The sequence below is a fragment of the Mesoplodon mirus genome (assembly GCF_964341445.2).
Source record: "Mesoplodon mirus genome assembly, chromosome: 12".
Classification (NCBI taxonomy): Eukaryota; Metazoa; Chordata; class Mammalia; order Artiodactyla; family Ziphiidae; genus Mesoplodon; species Mesoplodon mirus.
Genome location: NC_138988.1, coordinates 60,966,521 through 60,987,196, shown reverse-complemented (window position 1 = coordinate 60,987,196; position 20,676 = coordinate 60,966,521). Strand labels below are relative to the sequence as shown.

Here is a 20,676-nt window from a genome sequence, read left to right as displayed (position 1 = left end):
TTTTTAAATGAAAAATATTTAAAGAATCTTTGGGATAATAAAATGTGTACCAGCATTTGCATCATGTGAGTCGCAGAAAGAGAATAGAGAAGGGGTTCGAAAGTGTGTTTAATGAAATTATGGCTGGAAACTTCCGAAGCCTAAAGGAGACAGATATCCAGGTACAGGAAGCACAGAGAGTCCCAAACAAGATGAACTCAAACAGATCCACACCAAGACATAGGGTGGCTCATTGGATAAAAAAAAACATAAGCCATCTACATGCTTCTTACAAGAGACTCATTTCAGATTTAAAGACACATACTGACTGAAAGTGAGGGAGTTTACGTGAAAGATATTCCATGAAAAAGGAAACAATAAGAAAGTGGAGGTAGCAATACTCATACCAGACAAAAGAGACTTTAAAACAAAGTCTATACAAAATACAAAGAAGGTCATTATATTTAGAATGATGAAGGGATCAATACAGGAAAAGGGTATTACACTCATTAACACATATGCACCCAATACAGGAGCACCTAAATATATAAAGCAATTATTAACAGATATAAAGTGAGAAATTGACAACAATGCAATAATAGTAGGGGACTTTATCACCCCACTTATATCGATGTACAGATCATCTAGCCATAAAATTAATAAGGCAACAGTGGTGTTAAATAACACAACAAACCAGTTGGACTTAATAGATACCTATAGGACATTCCATCCAAAAACAGCAGAATATACATTCTTTTCAAGTGCACATGGAACACTCTCCAGTATAGATCACATGCTAGGCCAAAAAGTGAGTCTCAACAAATTTAAGAAGATAGAAATTATATAAAGCCTTTTTTTTTTTTACTGAAATTGTATGAAATTAGAGATCAATTATTGGAATATAAATGGGAAAAGCACAAACACAAAAAGACTAAACAACATGCTACTAAAAACCAGTGGGTCAATGAAGAAATTAAAGCGATAATCAGAAAATACCTGGAGACAAATGCAAATCGAAACACAACTTTCCAAAATCTATGGGACACAACAAAGGCAGTTCTAAGAGGGACATTCATAAAGATACAGGTTTACCTCAAGAAACAAGAAAAATCTGAAATAAACAACCTAAGCTTCCCTAAAGGGATTAATAAAAGAACAACAACAACAACAAAAGCCCCAAATCAGCAGAAGGAAAGAAAAAATAAAGATCAGAGAGGAAATCATTAAAATAGAGACTAAAAAACAATTTAAAAAATCAGTGAAACCAAGAGCTGTTTCTTTGAAAAGACAAACGATTTATAAACCTCTAGCCAGTATCAACAAGAAGAAGAGAGAGGACTCAAATAAACAAAATATGAAAGAGGAGAAATAACAACTGATACCATAGAGATACAAAAAAAATCATAAGAGAATACTGCAAACAGTTATATGCCAACAAATTGGACAACCTAGAAGAAATGGACACATTTCTAGACACATACAACCTTCCAAGACTGAATCAGGAAGAAATAGTAGACAATCTGAACAGAACAGTCACTTAGTAGTGAAATCGATCTTGTGACAAAAAAAAATTCCAGCAAACAAAAGCCCAGGACTGATGGCTTCACAGAAGACTTCTACCAAACATATAAATAAGAGCTAATATCTATCTTTCTCAAACTATTCCAAAAAACTGAAGAAGATGGAGCACTCCCAAATTCATTCTACAAGGCCACCATTACCCTGATACCAAAACCAGATACACTACAAAAATTAAGGAAAATTACAAGCCAGTATCTCTGATGAATATAAAAGCAAAAATCCTCAACAAAATATTAGCAACCCAACTCCAACACTATATAAAAAGGATCGTACACCATAATCATGTGGGATTTATTCCAGGGATATAAGGATGGTTTGTTATTTACAAATCAATCAGTAAGATACACCACATTAACAAAAGGAAGGATAAAATTCACATCATTTCAGTAGACACAAAAAAAGCATTAGACAAAATTCAACATCAAATCACGATAAAATCTGTAATCAAAGTTGGTATAGAGTGAACATATCTCAACGTAATAAAAACCACTTTTAACAAACCCATAGCTAACATCACACTCAATGGTGAAAAGCTGAAAACTTTTCCTCTAAAATCAGGCACAAGACAAGACAAGGAACAAGACAAGGAACAAGTGATGAGAGTGGCCCACTCTCACCAATTGTATTTAACATAGCATTGGAATTCTAGTCACAGCAGTCAGACAAGAAAAATAAATAGGCATTCAGATTGGAAGGGAAGTAGTAAAAATGTCACTATTTGCAGATGACATGATGCTATATAGAGAAAACTCTAAAGTCTCAACCAAAAAACTATTAGATCTAATAAATGAATTCAGTAAGGTTGCAGGATAAAATATTGACATACACGTCTGTTGCTTTTTTGTACACTAAAATGAACTCTCAGAAAGAGAAATTAAAGAAACAGTCCAATTTACAGTCACACTAAAAAGAATAAAATACCTGAGAATATACTTAATGAAAAAGGTGAAATACCTATACTCTGAAAATTATAAAATATTGATGAAGGAATTTGAAAATGATACAAAGAAATGTAAAGATACCACATCTTCTTGGATAAGAATAATTAATAATGTTGAAATGTCCATATTACCCAAAGCAATCTACAGATTTAATGAAATCCCTGTCAAAATATCCATGGCATTTTTCACAGATCTAGAACAAATAATCCTAAAATTTATATGGAACCATAAAACCAAATTGCCATAGCAAACTTGAGAAAAAAGAACAAGCTAGAGTTATTATGTTTCCTGACTTCAGACTATGCTATGAAGCTATATTAATCAAAACAACATAGTACTGGCACAAAGCCAGACACAGAGCAATGGAACAGAATAGAGAGCCCAGGACTAAACCCATGCACTTATGATCTATTAATCTACAACAAAGGAGGCAAGAATATACAATGGAAAAAGGAAAGCCTCTTCAATAAGTGATGCCAGGAAAACTGGAAAACTTCATATAAAAAATTGAAATTAGGACAATTCCTCACACCATATACAAAAATAAACTCAAAATGGACTAAAAACCTAAATATAATATCAAAAACCATAAAACTCCCAGAAGAGCACATAAGCAGAACACTCTTTGACATAAATTGTAGCAATAGTTTTTGGATCTGTCTCCTGGCAAAAGAAATACAAGCAGAAAGAAACAAATGGGACCTAATCAAACTTAAAACTTTTGTACAGCAAAGGAAACTACTGTCAATTGAAAAGACAATCTACTGAATGGGAGAAAATATTTGCAAATGATATGATGGATAAGGGGTTAATATCCAAAATTTATGACCATTTCACACAACTCAATATAAAAAAAAAACCCAAAGAACTCAATTAAAAATGGCAGAAGATCTGCATAGACACTTTTCCAAAGAAGCTATACCAATGGCTTATAGGCACATGAAAAAATGCTCAGTATCACCAATCATCAGAGAAATTCAAATCAAAACCACAATGAGATATCACTTCACACCTGTGTGAATGGCTATCATCAAGAAGTCAACAAATAACTAATGTTGGTGAAGATGACAAAGTAGAACCCTTGTACACTGTTGGTATGACTATAAATTGGTGCAGCCGCTATGGAAAACAGTATGAAGTTTCCTCAGAAAGTTAAAAATAAAACTACCATATGATCCAGCAATTCCACTCCTGGGTATATATCAAAAGAAAATGAAAACACTAATTAGAAAAGATACATGTACCCAGTGTTCATAGCAGCATTATTTACAATAGCCAAGACATGGAAACAACCTAAGTGTCCATCAACAGATGAATGGATAAAGAAGATGTGTATATAATGGAATATTACATGGCCATAAAAATAATGAAACTGCCTTTTGCAACACTGTGGATGACCCTAGAGAGTACCATGCTTAGTGAAATAAGTCAGGCAGAGAAAGCCAAATACTCATATCACTTATATGTGGAACCTAAAAAATGAAACACATGAATGTAGATACGAATGTATATAACAAAACAGAAAATACAGATATAGAGAATAAACTAGTGGCTACAATTGGGGGAAGGGACAGGGACAGGGGTGAGATAGGGGTATGGGATAAAGAGACACAAACTACTATGTATAAAATAAATAAGCAATAAGGATATATGGTACAGAACAGGGAAATATAACTATTATTTTGTAATAACTTTAAATGGAGTATAACCTATAAAAATATTAAATCACTATATTGTACACCTGAAAATATAATATTTTCAATCAACTATGCTTCAATTAAAGAAATGGTGAGTAGGACATCAACTCAGTTACTTAGGTGTTCTCTCTGCTGTTGGTGTTGGTGACTTTCAGGAGACTATGGAAGGACAAAACAAAATCTGGAGTAGCACAAAGGAGGAATACATGGTCTACATCAAAAAATGAACAATTTATAGCATATTCTACAAAAATTACCCAAAGCAGGTGACTGTTCTTCTTAATTTGACAAAATGTAAACACTTTCTTTCACTAATATCCCACTTTAAACAACACTCTATTTGTGTGTGTGTTTATGTAATTTTAAAGGGTCATTCCAAGTAACAAATAATGATCACCACTGAGACTTCTAAGGATAGTAGGGCCAAATAACTGTCGTCCCCTTTATTTCATTGAGCTCCATTATGAGCTGGGCATATAAGCTTGGGAATTAGCACTCAGTAACTAAATTACTCTGTTTAATAGAGGTGAAAATAACTTGAAATTCCCTAGGAAATTCCAGGTGGGAGGACAGAGTAATAACAAAAATTAGAGACAGAAGAGAAAAAATTAAAATTGTGTAATGAAGCAGGGAAGGGCTTGGGGAGAAGAGAAGGAGGATTTTTTTTGAGCTGTCTGTAATGAGATTATCATTACAATGACACAAAATGACCTCTTTGCTTTCTGCCCCTCTGATATTTTAAATGAAGTCAGTTACCCATAAATGATTTTTAGAGTGGATCTTATAGGATGTTTTAAGAAATTTTGAGTTTTATGTTAAAATTTGCAGTTGGCAAATCCAAGCACCAAATGGCTTCACCAAAGCACAGAGGACATCTAATCCTGTGTCCTATTTTGGGGAATTTATCTTGAATCATCTGAACTAAGATAAACTACATAGTTATGAGCTGACTTGAGTTTCTACCCCAGAATAGAATTGGGGGTGGCGGGTCCTAACCATCCTGCCCTTGCTGTTGGGCAAACTGTTCAAGAAAATAGAAAATGACCCATCCTGAAGCACATCTGTTTTAGGGATACAACATCAATATCCATGAGAAATTGTGTAAACTAATCTGAGCTCAACCTTAAAAACTTTGGATGAATGCTTTCTATGGAACTGGCAGTTACAGACAGAGAGTTAGGGAATTACAGACACAGAGTTCGTGATGTGAAATCACTAGCATTTTTAGGTAAGCTCTTCATAAAATAGGAGTTGAGTGAGAACCTTGAAAATAATAGTTTCGCCCAGCAGTAATGACACAGAGTTACAAAGGAAGCAGAATCTTTGGGGGAGGGAAAGTAAATTCACAGTATATGTGCTTGGTGGATCAAGACCTGTAACCTGCTCTAGGGCACAGTGTAGGGCACAGTACTACATAGGACTGGATACCAGGAAGGTGTAGTGTCTTCTAGAAACTAGAGATATCCATGATATATGGATGTATAAAATGTTTACTTACACCTAAGTACGTGTACCGGAGATACACCTATACTGATTAAGAATTTGACCTTTGTTATGAGATTAACTGGATCCTATTCTCTGATTCATAGTCTGTATAACTCTGGATAAGTTTCTCTCTCTGTGCCATAGTCCCCTCATCAGTAAAATTAGGGAAACAATATTATCTAGCATATAATTTTGCAGATAAAATTAGATAATCCATGGAAAGTACTCTGCATACCTATAACCTAAGAAGTAATACCAAAATTATGACATCTATTCCATTACTGGTATTGTTTTAAAAAGTGACTTGAAGAAAATATACTGAAAATGTTAACAATATATATTGAATTGTATGATTGTTGAGTAAAAAAATACATTTGTAATTGTTGAGGTTTTTTTGAAGTTTTCTTCATTGAACATGCTATTTTGAATTAAGAGGAAATTTCCCTATCTGTCAAATTATTTCCAAGTCAGAAACATTCTTTTGTAGAAGATAAAATACAAATGATAATTCCTAAGAGAAAGTTTCCTTTAAAATCCTTTTATCAATTAAATACATGAATGCAATTCAAATTAGACTCTCTTTAGTGCCGTGCTATTCTCTAAAAAATAACTGATAAAAACTGATATGTTTAACTTATAGTTTACCTTAAGGTTAGCGTGGGTTAGAGTATTTGGGGATATGTAACACCGGATTTGTTATCCCCTAATGATCTTGTGTAAACAATTTCTAATGTTTAGCAACTAATAATTTTACTTAAAATAATTAGCTTGTGGTTCCTTTGTAATAGCTAAACACCAAGAATTATCCTCTGAAGGTCAGTGGCTAAAGTAAATGCCCTCAGTGGAATACATATGTCTTTATACATGGAAGACTAAATAATATCGACTGAGTGTCCAGTCTTTTAAAATGGAATTTTGAATCACGTCAAGTAGATTCACCTTCTGGTGTGTGCATCTCACATTCTTTTGATTTATTCTCTCTTCCCTTTTCCATGTCTTTATTAGATGGAGATCCAATGTTCCTAGTGTTAACTTTGGAATCATTCATTTCAGTTTACACCTAAGATTTTTCTAGCATTTCTAAATTTCTTAATCTTTTTCTTTACTCTTCTTCCTATTGGGTGCCTGTTCTAACTAGTGTAAGCTTCCAGGGCACTATGATCTTTGTTACGAAACATGCAAGATATGATGGGGCAGAAACATGAAAACACTACCACCCAGTTCATAATTGACTTACTAGATAATGCATTTATTACAAAGATAAACATTTTTCCAATAATATATTTGGACCTCTTGTTCAAGAAATACCTCAAGAGACTGTATTAAATTACTATAAATATACTTACTGGTGTCCAGGACCTTGTGCTTTTCAGGATGACTGTGATGTCTGCTTATACTCAAATGAAACTTGGAGCTTTATATTATAAATCCAACCAGGGTGTAAAGTATTGATTTTGAAAATAAAATCTGAACATTCTGATAGATACTGGCTAAGTATTCATCGAAATTAGATATACCAATCAAGTGTCATTTTAACTCTCCCTGAATGAGGACTGAATGGCAAAGACAGCTCGTAATCAAGCAGATCCATTCTCACTGTTTTCTGTCATAAACGAAGCCGTCTCATTTTAGGTGGCCTCACGGCTGCTCAGTCTGAATCCACATACAGAGCCTCCATTGCATCCAGGGCCACCATGTGACCACGCTCTTGCCAAAGACACATCAGCAGAGTTGATATATGAAGCCTCTGGTACACGTCCTTGAAAGGAAGCTTTTTGCTGTCCACACTTTCTTTTTTCCACGAAGTGGAATCCAGAAGTTGTGATAGACAGCCCCCTTCATCAACACATATGAGAGGAACATCTTAGGGGCTGGAAAAGGGTGCGGAGAAAGACCACCTGCTCCTCCAGCCTCCTGTAGCCACAGACTATTTCATTAAAGAGAAATAACTCTTCTTCTTGTTTGAGCCACATTTATTTTGGTCCCTGTTGAAAAAGACAAACATTATTTTAAAATACTACTTGAGAAATTGGAAATAATATTTATTATCATTATTATATTAAATTCATATGACATTTTTTAGTATACAAAATATTCTTCAATTTTCTCAAAACTCACAAAATCCTTTGAGGTACATGCTATTATCTTAACTTCACATATGAAGGAACTAAAGCTTGGGAAATTTTGCTTTGTCAGAAGTCATCCCCAGGAGCAAGGACAAATACAGCACCTTTGAAAGTATGAGTCTGGTTTTGAAAATAACCAGCAGTAGCTCATGGGAGGTTCCGCTGTGGTAACTTTGGTTCTCTGAAGTCTTTATCAGAGCCGTCCCCTACTGCTCTGAGTCCTGACTCCAGTCCTGACTCACACTTGACCTTGAAGAAGTTGATTAATCTCTGAAGACTTCAGTTTCCTCATACGCTTATATAAAGTTTGATTGGGGGGGGTGGATGTTGGGAAAAAGGAAAATGTGTTTTTAAATAGAAAGTTGCATTTTTCATGAACAACAGCCTATTGGTTCTACTGCAAAGATATCTCATCTGGCTCATTTTGAGAGTCTGAAGTCAAGTGTTATAATTCTGATCTCGATGCCACACTTCCAGTGGCAGACCTTATTAAATTTGGCTAGTAAGTAGCCCTTAATAACCATCAGGAAACCAGCTGAGGAAGTATTGAGAAGTATCAAAATTGGACACTAAGAGAAACCTTTTTAATAAAAGTAAAAACTCTAGTTAGATAGAGAATGTATGCCTAGGAAAGTAAGAGTGTTTTCCCGGGCTGACAAGTACTGCTGAGAGAGAGATTTGAGTAGGTGTGGGAGGCACAGGAAAACAAGCAGGCCTTTCTATCTCTTTTATGGATCCCTCTTATGTTGAAATGATGGGCATTTCTAATCAGATAAACACTTTAACATGTGTCATACAGTTAACTCATATGAAATAGATAGCAAATTTACTTTTGTTTATCCAGTTTAGGTGTATTCATGTTACACTTCCAATTTCATCCACACATAAAACTAAAAATTACTTTAAAAAATTTTATCCTTTGAAATTTAGTGAAACAATTGCTAATTTAGGGGGAGGAGAATCAAGAAAGGTAAAATATAATTAATATTATATATGCTAATTTTTAACTAAATTTTGCTTTCTTGAAATCCAAATGCAAATCTGGTTGCAAAATGAGCTGGGTTTGAATCCCAACTTGAGATTACTTAAAGTCTTTTAAAATCAATTTCCTAATCTGAATTATGTGAATACTGTGCAAGGTTATTGTGAGATTGGAGATGTGTGTAAAACACCTAACATACGTGAGCAAAGTACATGGATCAGAAGCTGATCTGCTCAGCATCTGAACTGAATTAATCAGCCCTCAGTAATGACTTGGATGCAGTACTAACAAAAAATCTGAGGGTATGTAGCTCACGCAGAATCAAGGCCAACATAATGCTTAACAGCCATCCCTTTAATACACTCCTCTATACTGACCAAAGTGAGGCAGCCAAGATAGCGAAGTGGTGGGTAGGAGCCAGATGATGACCTACACCTGCGGGCACGAGGTGCCTCGGCTTTGCTCACTTTCATGGGGAGCTTTTCACCACTTCTCAAAAAGTCTCTAGAAAATCCTGGTTCTCTTAAAGACCAGTGGTCATCTTGGTTTTATTATCTGCAAATGATTACTTGTCAGGCACAAAAACAATCCTTTCCTTCCAGTGGAGTCCACTGAGGAGTTAATGGCATTTCTGTCACTTCTTTTTGGGGATTTAGCATTTTTATTTAGCTGATGAAAATGTGGTGTAGATGATAACCATGCCAGATTTTTTTTAAACATCTTTATTGGAGTATAATTGCTTAACAATGTTGTGTTAGTTTCTGCTGTATGACAAAGTGAATCATCTATACATATACTTATATCCCCATATCCCCACCTCTAGGTGGTCACAAAGCACTGAGTTGATCTCCCTGTGCTATGCAGTTGCTTCCCACTAGCTATCTATTTTACATTTGGTAGTGTATATATGTCAATGCTACTCTCTCATTTCGTCCCAGCTTACACTGCCCCCTCCCTGTGTCCTCAAGTCCATTCTCTATGTCTATCTTTATTCCTGTTCTGCCCCTATGTTCATCAGAACCTTTTTTTTTTTTTTTTTAGATTCCATATATATGTGTTAGCATACGGTATTTGTTACAATGGAATATTACTCAGCCATAAAAAGAAACAAAATTGAGTTATTTGTAGTGAGGTGGATGGACCCAGAGTCTGTCATACAGAGTGAAGTAAGTCAGAAAGAGAAAAACAAATGCCAGATTTTTTTTAAAAGAATCATTTCAACACTCAAAAATGGCTTGTTCCAGATTTTTATTTCTCAAAGAGTTTCTACTAAGGGAAAATTTGCTTAGATTATGCCCTCTGTCATCTTCTCAGCAAATGTTAAATCGTTGCAAAATGAGTGGATTTGTATTTCTAAAAATAACATTTTTCACAGGAAGAAGAACTAAGGAAGAGTGGGGAAGCCAAATATTCACACTTGAGTGATGAACTTCATGTATTAATTGAAGTGTTTGCTCCACCTGGGGAAGCTTATTCACGTATGAGTCATGCACTGGAAGAGATTAAAAAATTTCTGGTTCCCGTAAGTGCTTTTCATTTTTACAAAGATGTTTCTCATCAGTTTCTATTAAAAAATGTGCCTTTGATTTTCACTGACATTTTAGAAAAGAAACATATTGCAGACTAATTATCTGTAGAGTTGATATGAAGATAAAAATTAAAAAGAATACAAAAAGCACTTAGCACAGGACCTGGTCCCACATAATGGTGGTTTGGAAGCAGCATTTGTCTTCAGTACACTGCATGCCATGCACCCATTCGTAGCCATGAAGAATAAGACAGTTAACACATAAACACAAATACGTAACTGAAGTTGTATACTTTTCTCTTGTGTCTTAATTTCTTGGTAGTTGACATATATTGTTCATAATTTTTAATTAGTAGAGAATATCTTCAGGTAGAGTGGAAGGGGAAAAAGATTAAACATAATATGTGTAACAAGACAACAATAGTGTTTAAAAATATCAAATGTATCTTATGCAATAGTATGTCAGGTGCTGGCTCATTACAAAACATAAAATAATCAATAGTAGTAAAACTAGACATTTGTTGACATCACACAAAAATTGGAAAAATAAACTCATTGCACTATATGAGGGAAACAGAGAATTTTCATATAGTAAGGGAGCAAATTCAGGGTTGCATACTGAATAGAATTCTCTACTGATTTTCTAAGAAATAGAGGAAGGTTAAATGAATGAAGCTTTCCTAAAGGTCGACAATTTAGCATTCCAGGAAGAGGTTGTTCGAATAAAAATCTTGGCATTCGGCTTGGAGCTGGGAATAAGATAATTAGAAGAGAATGCTGAGTAAAGTTTTCTGGATTGCCCTGGCAGGAGTCTTCAGTGGACAGAGAAAAAGAGAATAGCTAAGATTAATCTGTGCAATTAAGAAACACTGTAGATTTCTAAACTAAGCAATAAACTCAGAGGAAATTGTGGGTAAGATTCATTGATCGGCAGTGATTTTGAGAATGGGGGAAAAAAAAACAGAGAATTTCAGAATGGAAAAGCGTCAAAATCTAACCACATTATTTATATGCCCAGTTTTAAAATTCCTGTCAAGACAAGGTTATAGAATAATCCCATACCACTCTGATTATTCCATAACTTTATATGCACACAGAATTTCTACACAATTTATTATCTGGTACTTATATGAACACTTCCCTAAATAGATCCCATGTTTCTTAAAGTGAGAATGCTATGTTCTCTCTTCCTTTTGCTTCTGAACTAAATGTCTGGTGCTGTTGGGTAAACAGTTTTACTATATTTAGCTCAGACCAGACCTCTAGTGATCTAGGTGGTATAGAAAAAGGCTAGGACTGCCTACATTACGAACTCATTTTGTGACTGTAGACAAATCAGTTAAATTCTCAGAACTTTAGCTTATTCATCTTTAAAAAGAAGGTAATAATAATAGACTGACCTCTGTCATAAGTATTGTGAATATTAAATGGGGTAACACATATGAAAGGACAGAGAAAATTATAAAGCACTATATATATTTTTTATTATATATATTATATATAAGTAAATTGGCATTTTAAATCTATCTTATTATTATAGTAGATAAAATCTTGGAATGACTTTTTTAAGTGAAATACATAAGATGAAATATTATCTCATTACTACATAGATTTTAGACCTAGGCTGTACGCTAGGTTAACCCTATTTTATTATAAATACCAGTAATACATCTCACTTACTTCTTAGACCCCTTGATACTTGTAATCATTTCATTTATATCTTCTCCACTGAAATATATGCTCTATGAGGGCAGGGCTGGCAGTGTCTCTCGTATTCCCATCATTTAGAGTCATACCTGGCACAATAAATATTTGTTTGATAGACTGACTGAGGGAGTGTCTGTGGATGATGCAGGGCATTGAAACCTCATCTGCGTGAGGTCTGGGGAATAGTACCCTACAATCAAGATGCTCTCCCTAAACAGATATAGATGGAGACGGAAAACAGAAAACTTTCCTTTGGCCAGTGTGACCCGTTCCTGCTGCCTCTTGGTTTTATCTGCCCGTCCAACAGTTCCTCACTGTGCATCAAACACCCCAAACTCCCTCTTCACTAAGGGCCTTTGAAGATTCTTCTCCAAAATATTGACACAGCCATCTCCTTGTCATTCAGGTCTCAACTCACATGGTAACATTGCAGGAAATTCTTCCATCACTGCACAGTCTAAAGTAACCTCGTTATATTTGTACAGCCCTGTTATATTTTGTCCACGATACCACCAGACACCCGATTTAGCACTGTGATTCACTGTCCCATCATGCCCTGACCCTCTTCACTTACTTATTTTCCTCATAGCTCTTAACAGCTTCATATGTACTATATATATATGTATATATATATATATATATGTATATATATATGTATATATATATGTGTATGTATATATATATATATATATATATATATATATATATATATATATAACTTATTTATTGTTGGTTTCCCTGTAAAATATGTATCATGAGGACATGGATTATTGTATCATTTCACTGCTTTATTCTCCCACTTTGAACTATGCCAAGCACATAGGAAGCATTTAATAAATATTTTTTTCTATGAATGAATAAGCTTTTAAAAAATAAATACTCTGATAACTCTCATTGTTGAATTAGTAAATTTTACAGTCAATGAAAGCCATTCTAATTGGTAATTTTTTCCCATTTGCCTTGCTGGCCTCAACACCAAGCAAAGGATGGCAGCTTCATTCATCACCAGAACCACAAGGGGCAAAAATTAACTGTCAGTTCTTTTTCTTTTATATGAAATCACTTGGTAATTCAGGTTTATTTTGACATTTATATTAAAGTCCATAGAAACACTCACATATCAGGATATTAATATTTACAAATATCACAGGTGAAGAATTATACCCAGTAAGAAGCAAACTAGAACAACATAGAAAGCTAATGTCAAATAGTACGGAGGTCCACTGACATCTAATTCCTCTACACAATGAAGCGTCTTTCCATGGTTAGAACTTTCATCTTCCTCTATGTTATCCACCATCTACCCAACTTGTCCTACAATAGGCTGTGATCGTCTAAGACTCCTGACTGTAGAACATACAACTCCCCATGAAACGTCTGAAAGATGTCAGAGGTTGGAAAACAATACAGTTTTAGTACTTTAAGTGATATGTTAAAATGTATGAATGATTATTGCCATGGGAAAAATTTCCAGCTTGGTGGTTTCCATTCAGTCCTATCAAAACAAGGAGAGTGGCAGGTCAATAAAACATCAATAACTTGAACCCTGCTAATTTAATTTAATTTAATTTAATTTAATTTAAACATCTTTATTGGAGTATAATTGCTTTACAATGGTGTGTTAGTTTCTGCTTTATAACAAAGTGAATCAGCTATACATATACATATATCCCCATATCTCCTCCCTCTTGCGTCTCCCTCCCACCCTCCCTATCCCACCCCTCTAGGTGGTCACAAAGCACCAAGCTGATCTCCCTGTGCTATGTGGCTGCTTCTCACTAGCTCTCTATTTTACATTTGGTAGTGTATATATGTCCATGCCACTCTCTCACTTCGTCCCATCTTACCCTTCCCCCTCCCCATGTCCTCAAGTCCATTCTCTACGTCTGCATCTTTATTCCTGTCCTGCCCTTACTTTCTTCAGAACCTTTTTTTTTTTTTTTAGATTCCATATATATGTGTCAGCCTACGGTATTTGTTTTACTCTTTCTGACTTACTTTACTCTGTATGAGAGACTCTGGGTCCTTCCATCTCACTGCAAATAACTCAATTTCATTTCTTTTTATGACCTAGTAATATTCCATTGTATATATGTACCACATCTTCTTTATCCATTCACCTGTCGATGGATACTTAGGTTGCTTCCATGTCCTGGGTATTGTAAATAGAGCTGCAATGAACATTGTGGTACATGACTCTTTTTGAATTATGGTTTTCTCAGGATATATGACCAGTAGTGGGGTTGCTGGTGAATGCTGCTAATTTTAAATCTTTAATGCTTTGAGACGGTGCTATATTAGCTAATTTGTCTTGCAAATGCAGGTTAGGAGTGTCAAATAAATTATTTGACAAATACCGACAAAAGTGTTATAAAACTCTAAACTAATAATGTGAATGCCCTTCTCTTCCCTTTATAAGCTGTAAAGGTAAACAAGTATTGTCATTATTATATTTTGTAACACTCTGTTTTTTTATAGTTCAAGCACTAGAACTGCCACAGAAGGCTGTGCAGACTGTGCCTTGCACAATGTTAGGGGCGACATTTATTAATACATCATAGTTTGTGAATGGGACTCCCTGGTATCCCCAAATACAACTTCCCTTTTTCCAATCCTAGTCAGCAGATTACTTTAAAATAATGGCTATATTTAATTTTCCTAAATTGGCTGACTCTCACCTGAAATTAAGTTGAATTAGTAAGTTTTACTAATGCTGAATAAGTAACTCATGATTAAAACAAAATACACTATCTCATAATCAAGACTTATGAAGCCTTAAGCAAAATTCTGCCCATTGAATGTGAATTTATACATCCTTTAGTAAAAAACGATGAAAAGAGGAGTTTCCACACAAACAAGAAATTAGATTTAGGTCACAATAACAAATAGAGTACTTTGTTACCTCCTTAAGAGTTAGTTACTGACAGAATTAAGAGATCACAACACTCATTTCTACCAAGTCTGTCATGGATGGCCTCAGACTTTCCCAGGGGGACATGTGACCCAGCACTGTGGGATTATTAGAGTCTATTGAACGGGAAAAGTAGTATTTGTCCTGCCTGAGTTGTCTCTGATGATCGTCACTAAAGGTCTGTACCATTTAAAGAAAAGATGTGTGTGTGTGTGTGTGTGTGTGCGTGTATCAGATCTCAGCAAAAACACTTTCCTATAGAAAACTAGCAAATCCAGAGGGACAGTCCCAACACCACATGTTTAGTTCCTCCTAAATACCAGAAAAGAAAACATGCTGTTTGAAGCATTTTTATGTCAATTATAGTAACACCAAAAGTGCCGTGAATACTCTCTCTCTCTCACACACACACACACGTATACATATAACTTTTATACTTATGTAAAGTTTTATATCTGTCTCTGTGTGTGTGTGTGTGTCAGTGTCTGTGTCCTTTGTTAGTCCTATCAGTCTCACATACGCGACTTTAAGTCAATTCAGCACGGAAAATAATGGTTCTTTCTGGGTTATTTCTCTCCTGCATTGATTTGATAAATATCTTGGACAAAGATGTGATTCTTGAAATGGGCCAATTAGGGCATATTATATAATTTCAAGTTTGAAATATTAGAAACCTATATAGGAAACCTACCAAGAGTGTGACTACAGAGGATAAGTAAAGCTCTTTTCCTCCTTATGGTAAAAGCAAATAGGGGACATTCTTGCTTTCTGTTCTTCAAAGACAATTCAAAGACTGTAACCCTAGCTTTGAAATGGGAAAATGACACTGACTGCTAACTGCAATCATACAGGAAAGTAAATAGATATAAGGAAAATTAAAAAAATGCAGGGTATTTTCAGTCTTGGAGATGGAAGAAGATCTAGACTTTCATGCACTGAAAAAAAATTTATAACATTTTAGAAGATTATAAACATAAGAATGTTTAGAAATAGATGTAATATAAATGTATAGAAATTCATGCTATGATTTGATTAAAAAGCGAAAATATGGTCGGAAGCTTTTATGCAGGTGAGAAGGATATAAGGAAAACAATGTATTAAATAAAAACCCACGAGCCAGCAAAAGCAATTTTGATGTGTCAAGACCACAAGTTACGCGTGCCACAACTACTGATCCCGCGCACCTAGAGCCCATGCTCTGAAACAAGAGAAGCCACCACAGTGAGAAGCCCGTGCACTGCAATGAAGAGTAGCCCCCACTCGTGGCAACTAGAGAAAGCCCGCACGCAGCAGTGAAGAGCCAACGCAGCCAAAAATAAATAAATAAATATATATTTTTTTAATTAAAAAAAAAAAAAAAGACCACAAGTTGGGGCATGGCAGATACATTTTGTCTGGGGATGGCAGGAGTTCACAATGTAAGGCAACAACATCCGTCAGGCCAGAGAGTGATCAGGTACAGAGTAAAACAATAACATCCAATGCAGAGGGGGAAACAGAACCTGGATGTCATTCCTTCATTGTTGTGGTGGTTGCTAAAATGTTGTCAAGAGTTTCCTCAGATTTCTATCTTCAAAACCAGTGAATTCCCTTTTCTTTCCCATAATTAACTATAGTCTAATAGTGCGGTAGCTAAGAGCACTAAGCACAAGCTATGCATTTGTGTAATTATTACTTGCACAGAAATGTTTCCTATATTGCTATAGCACTATGATCATATTCTGATTATACTTGCAAAATTTTATAATCATCTAATATTGAGTACTTCTTCTTATCTGATAAGTTGTAATAGATAATACAGGCCAATGACTTTAAAATAATTAAAATTATTACTAGTTCTTAGAATAGAACTAATAATAATAATTATATAATTAATAATAATATGACATTATTATTATTATTATTGACACATAAGACCTCTTTAGCATTGTTAATTGATTGACATAACCTGAAAGACAGAAGAAAGAAGCAATGGATTCTGTTAGTGTGATTTTTCTACAAACCCTAATACAAGTGTTGTCTTACTCCTCTCCAGTACAGATAATCAAAAGTTCACTTTATGAATCTAGGGTCAGGATGTGATCATCTGCTTTCTATTTAAGAAACAATTTATCATTAATTATCTCTGGTCTCATTTGACGCCACTGTTCTGAATTCTCTAAGGCTACTCTTCATGAGCCTTGATTGCTTTTTAGTTGCTGAGCATCATTCTCCCATCTCTACTAGTACCTTGATTTCATTTTGATGAGTTACTTCTTCCACATTAACTGACATTATAATCAAAAGAACTGCTTTTGCAATTCCATATGTAGTCATTAACATGAAGGCTTAGCAGCATTCCTAAAAAGTTATCTGTGTTGTTACAGATTGTAGTTCCTAAGGATACAGGTTTGATCTCCAAGGGGAGAATCTCACCTCTTAATTTTATAGGATTTTAGTGTTAAGGAAAGTCAATAGATCAATAGAATGTATATTATATTCAAAACTTTACTGAATGCTAATCCTGCCAAATGTGTAGATACATAATAAACACATGCCAACATTGACCCTGAAAATACTTTTATAGATGGACAAAAAGTCTCATGATTACTGAAGAATTTGGTCCAAAGAAAGGGAACAAGGCAGAAAAGTAGCTCAATAATCAGAATCTGTTAAAAATATATATATAAATGTTAACTGAGTAAGTCATTCAAATAAGTAAAATAAATGGCACTAATTAATGAAATATGAAAGGTTTGTTTAAATAAGTGACATAAATGGTACAAGGCAAACAGTTTGTTTAAATTCAAGGAATATTTCTGAGCATCAAATGTATGCCAAGCACAATTCTAGCAATTTGTTTTACATCAGCCACTGCCCTTGTAGAATTTAAGAATGAGAAAACTGTTTTCAAGACTTAAAAGATAAATATTATGGAGAAATATTGCAGAGAGAGTTGGAAATGGGAGACCAGATTGGAGAATGAGGACAGTATGGACAATAGTGATGATAGATCAGGCAACACTGATCAAACAGAAAGTGTTATTTCTAGAGTCAAGAAAAATCAACTGTTGACAAAGACCATTGCCATACAGACAATGGTGAGTTAGACATTGAGACAGAAAGTGAAAAGAGAGAAGGCGGTGGGGGGCAGAGAAAGAGAGTGTTTTGATTAGCTTCTTGACAGTGTTGATGACCCACTATTTCATATTGAAAACATATATTTTCACGCAACAAGAAAAACTTACAGAGAATACTATATTTTAAAACTGATTATTTTTGCAAAATTATGTATTCCTGAAATGTGCCTTCAATTTCGTTTTTGCAATTAGGTCTTACTTTTTAAAGAGCTTATCTTGCAGCTCCACAAGATACAATGTAAGCTTATTTTGAATTGCCCTTCCTTGATTAACTGATCTCATTTTGCTGTTCTGAAGCTTCTTTCAGCAAGCTACAATGGGAAATGTTTGATTCCTCTAGACAGTATTCAACTTAGATATTCAGGGAACTTGGAAGAGTCCTCATTCCTCCAAGAAATGTATCTTCTATCTCATCTCTAATTCTTGCCTTTGTCCCTTTCTCTGCTTATTCTACCCAATCTCTCTACGTAGTGTATGTAAGGATGCATATACAATTCCTTAAAATACAAGTACAAATGGCTTACTAGATAGTCTGTACTCAGTATAGTACACTGGAATTGGTTTTATTTTTCTATAACCACTGTCCTTCTCCCTTATTCATTACCAATAGTTTGAGCAAATCACTTAGCTTTATGCTCATTCTACTTTAAGAAGAGTCTTAATTTACACAATGCAGGTTTTAAGTCCAGTCATTTCCAATTTATGATTTCAAGTTCAAATCCATTTCAAAGCTCCCCTCATCCCTGAATTTATGGCTTGGGGCATAGCGGTGGTGAAGGAGCTGTGAGCTGCTCATTCAGCTCCTGCCACTGTTTCCACCCCTCAGGGTCTGATGCTCCTGGAACTTTGTGGATGGTCTTGGCAGGTGGGGTGGAAGATGTTAAGAAATTGGAGAAAGATGGGCTGTAAAACTCGCCCTGTAATAACCTGGTTAGTTCGGTTGGTTGGTTGGAGTTGTACTTCCCGTACTTTCCTCTGATGGGCTATTTGGATGATAGGCTACGGAAGTGTTGTTGATCATCAAATATTACTTCTCTTCCTCTCAGCCGAGTGAGCTCAGGGAGCAGTTCAGCTTCTCACAACGCAGTGCTTTCCCTTTTTGCAGTACCTCTGGCTGCAGGTCTGCTTTCCTCCTGCTCCCAGCACTGCAGGTGAGCTTTGTCCTTTCTCTCTGAGCACGTATAAGTTTACTGAACCTGTCCCCAGTATTGAAGGATTCCACCAGGATCCGTGCAGGCCCCACCCTTTCTTCATTTGCCCACGGGGACGTTGGTGAGCTCTTTTTACTGGCAGTGTTAGGTCTTTCTTTCAGGGCAATTCTCTCCCCATTATTTGTATATTTTCTCTATATGTTTTCCTTTTTTTCTTCTTTTGTAACAACTCCTATTACTTCTGGCAAGTCTCCTGGATCTTTCTTCAAATAATCTTTTTCTAACAGTTTCTATCTTCTTATCATTTTAGTCATGTGTTCCAGAGATATGGTCTCCAAAGTCTGCTAAGCCACAAATTCAGGTGAACTGTTTAGTTGGACATCATGTAGATATTGTTTTGTTGTATTTCTTCAGAAAGTACTATAACTGCATTGTCTAGGTCGTTCTTCTCTTTTTCTGTTCAGGTTTATTTCTGTCCTCTCCAGCAGCTTTATTTCACTGGGCAGGTTTTCTGACTGCTTTTTTCTGCTTTCTCTCAATGTCCTTTCCTTTTTCTTCCTCCTTTCCCTTCCCATCTTGATGTAGGTCATTTTTTTTGGGGGGGGGGGTAACTGTAGTGCTCCAAAGTGTTAGAAACTGAAATAGTCTCTGCCATATGGACACAAAGTGCAGAACTAAGCAGGCCACCAAAAACATGGTGAGAACCTTAAAAATGTCTTGTTCTCCAGTCTCCCATCACTTTCACAGACTTGAAGACTCACCCATTCTGGTCCTTCTTGGCCTCCCCACCAGGGAGAATAGACATACTCCAGTGGGTCTGTGGCAGCTTTCCACTTGGATGAAGTTTAGATCTGTGCAAGCCAAACTCTTTCCCAAATATCCACTCCACCATGACCATTCTGAGTTTTCCAACACTGGTTTCATGTACTCACTCATCCCACAGGCGATAAAAGGCCAGTCCAGTCAATTCTGCTAGCTAAGCCTCTCAGCGGGTTCAAGGCCTGATGTACACATAAGCTTCTGAGGATGTCAGCATTTATTTCCCCCCAAATATACTGCTACTTTAGAGCTGATAAAGAAAAAGAAGGGAGCTGCATTTAGGTCACTATCTTCCCAGAATTACTGTCTTCCACAGTTAGTTTAGTTTAATGAAATCATTTTTTACTTAGCATGTGGAAAAAAGCATCCAAAGTAAGTTTATAGACACCATAGCCTTTAAATTTTAACTTTGTGTATCATGCAACACTTCTAAGATAAGTACTTTATTTTGTGACAAATTATGTATTTAAAATAAAATAATAAAACTTTCCACAGAGAAAAAGCATAGCATTCCATGAACATCTACCTCTGTAAAGATTAAATACACAGTAGTTTCCATATGTTTTGTATAGATGTTACTAATTTGATATGCATGAGTTCTAATGGAGGTGTTTCCCTAATGGCAGAATTATTATGATAACCTATTTGGG

At 35.3% G+C, this 20,676-nt stretch overlaps 1 protein-coding gene across 1 annotated transcript in view; it reads left to right on the top strand.

Moving 5' to 3' along the window:
• Positions 1-20,676, top strand: part of KHDRBS2 (KH RNA binding domain containing, signal transduction associated 2) — a gene marked incomplete at its 3' end in the record, with an annotated part of 651,690 nt that overhangs the window by 305,555 nt on the left and 325,459 nt on the right. The window contains exon 4 of the mRNA XM_082639746.1: positions 10,167-10,313. Within this exon, the coding sequence (XP_082495872.1) occupies positions 10,167-10,313 (147 nt within the window). The remainder of the gene's footprint in view (positions 1-10,166; positions 10,314-20,676) is intronic.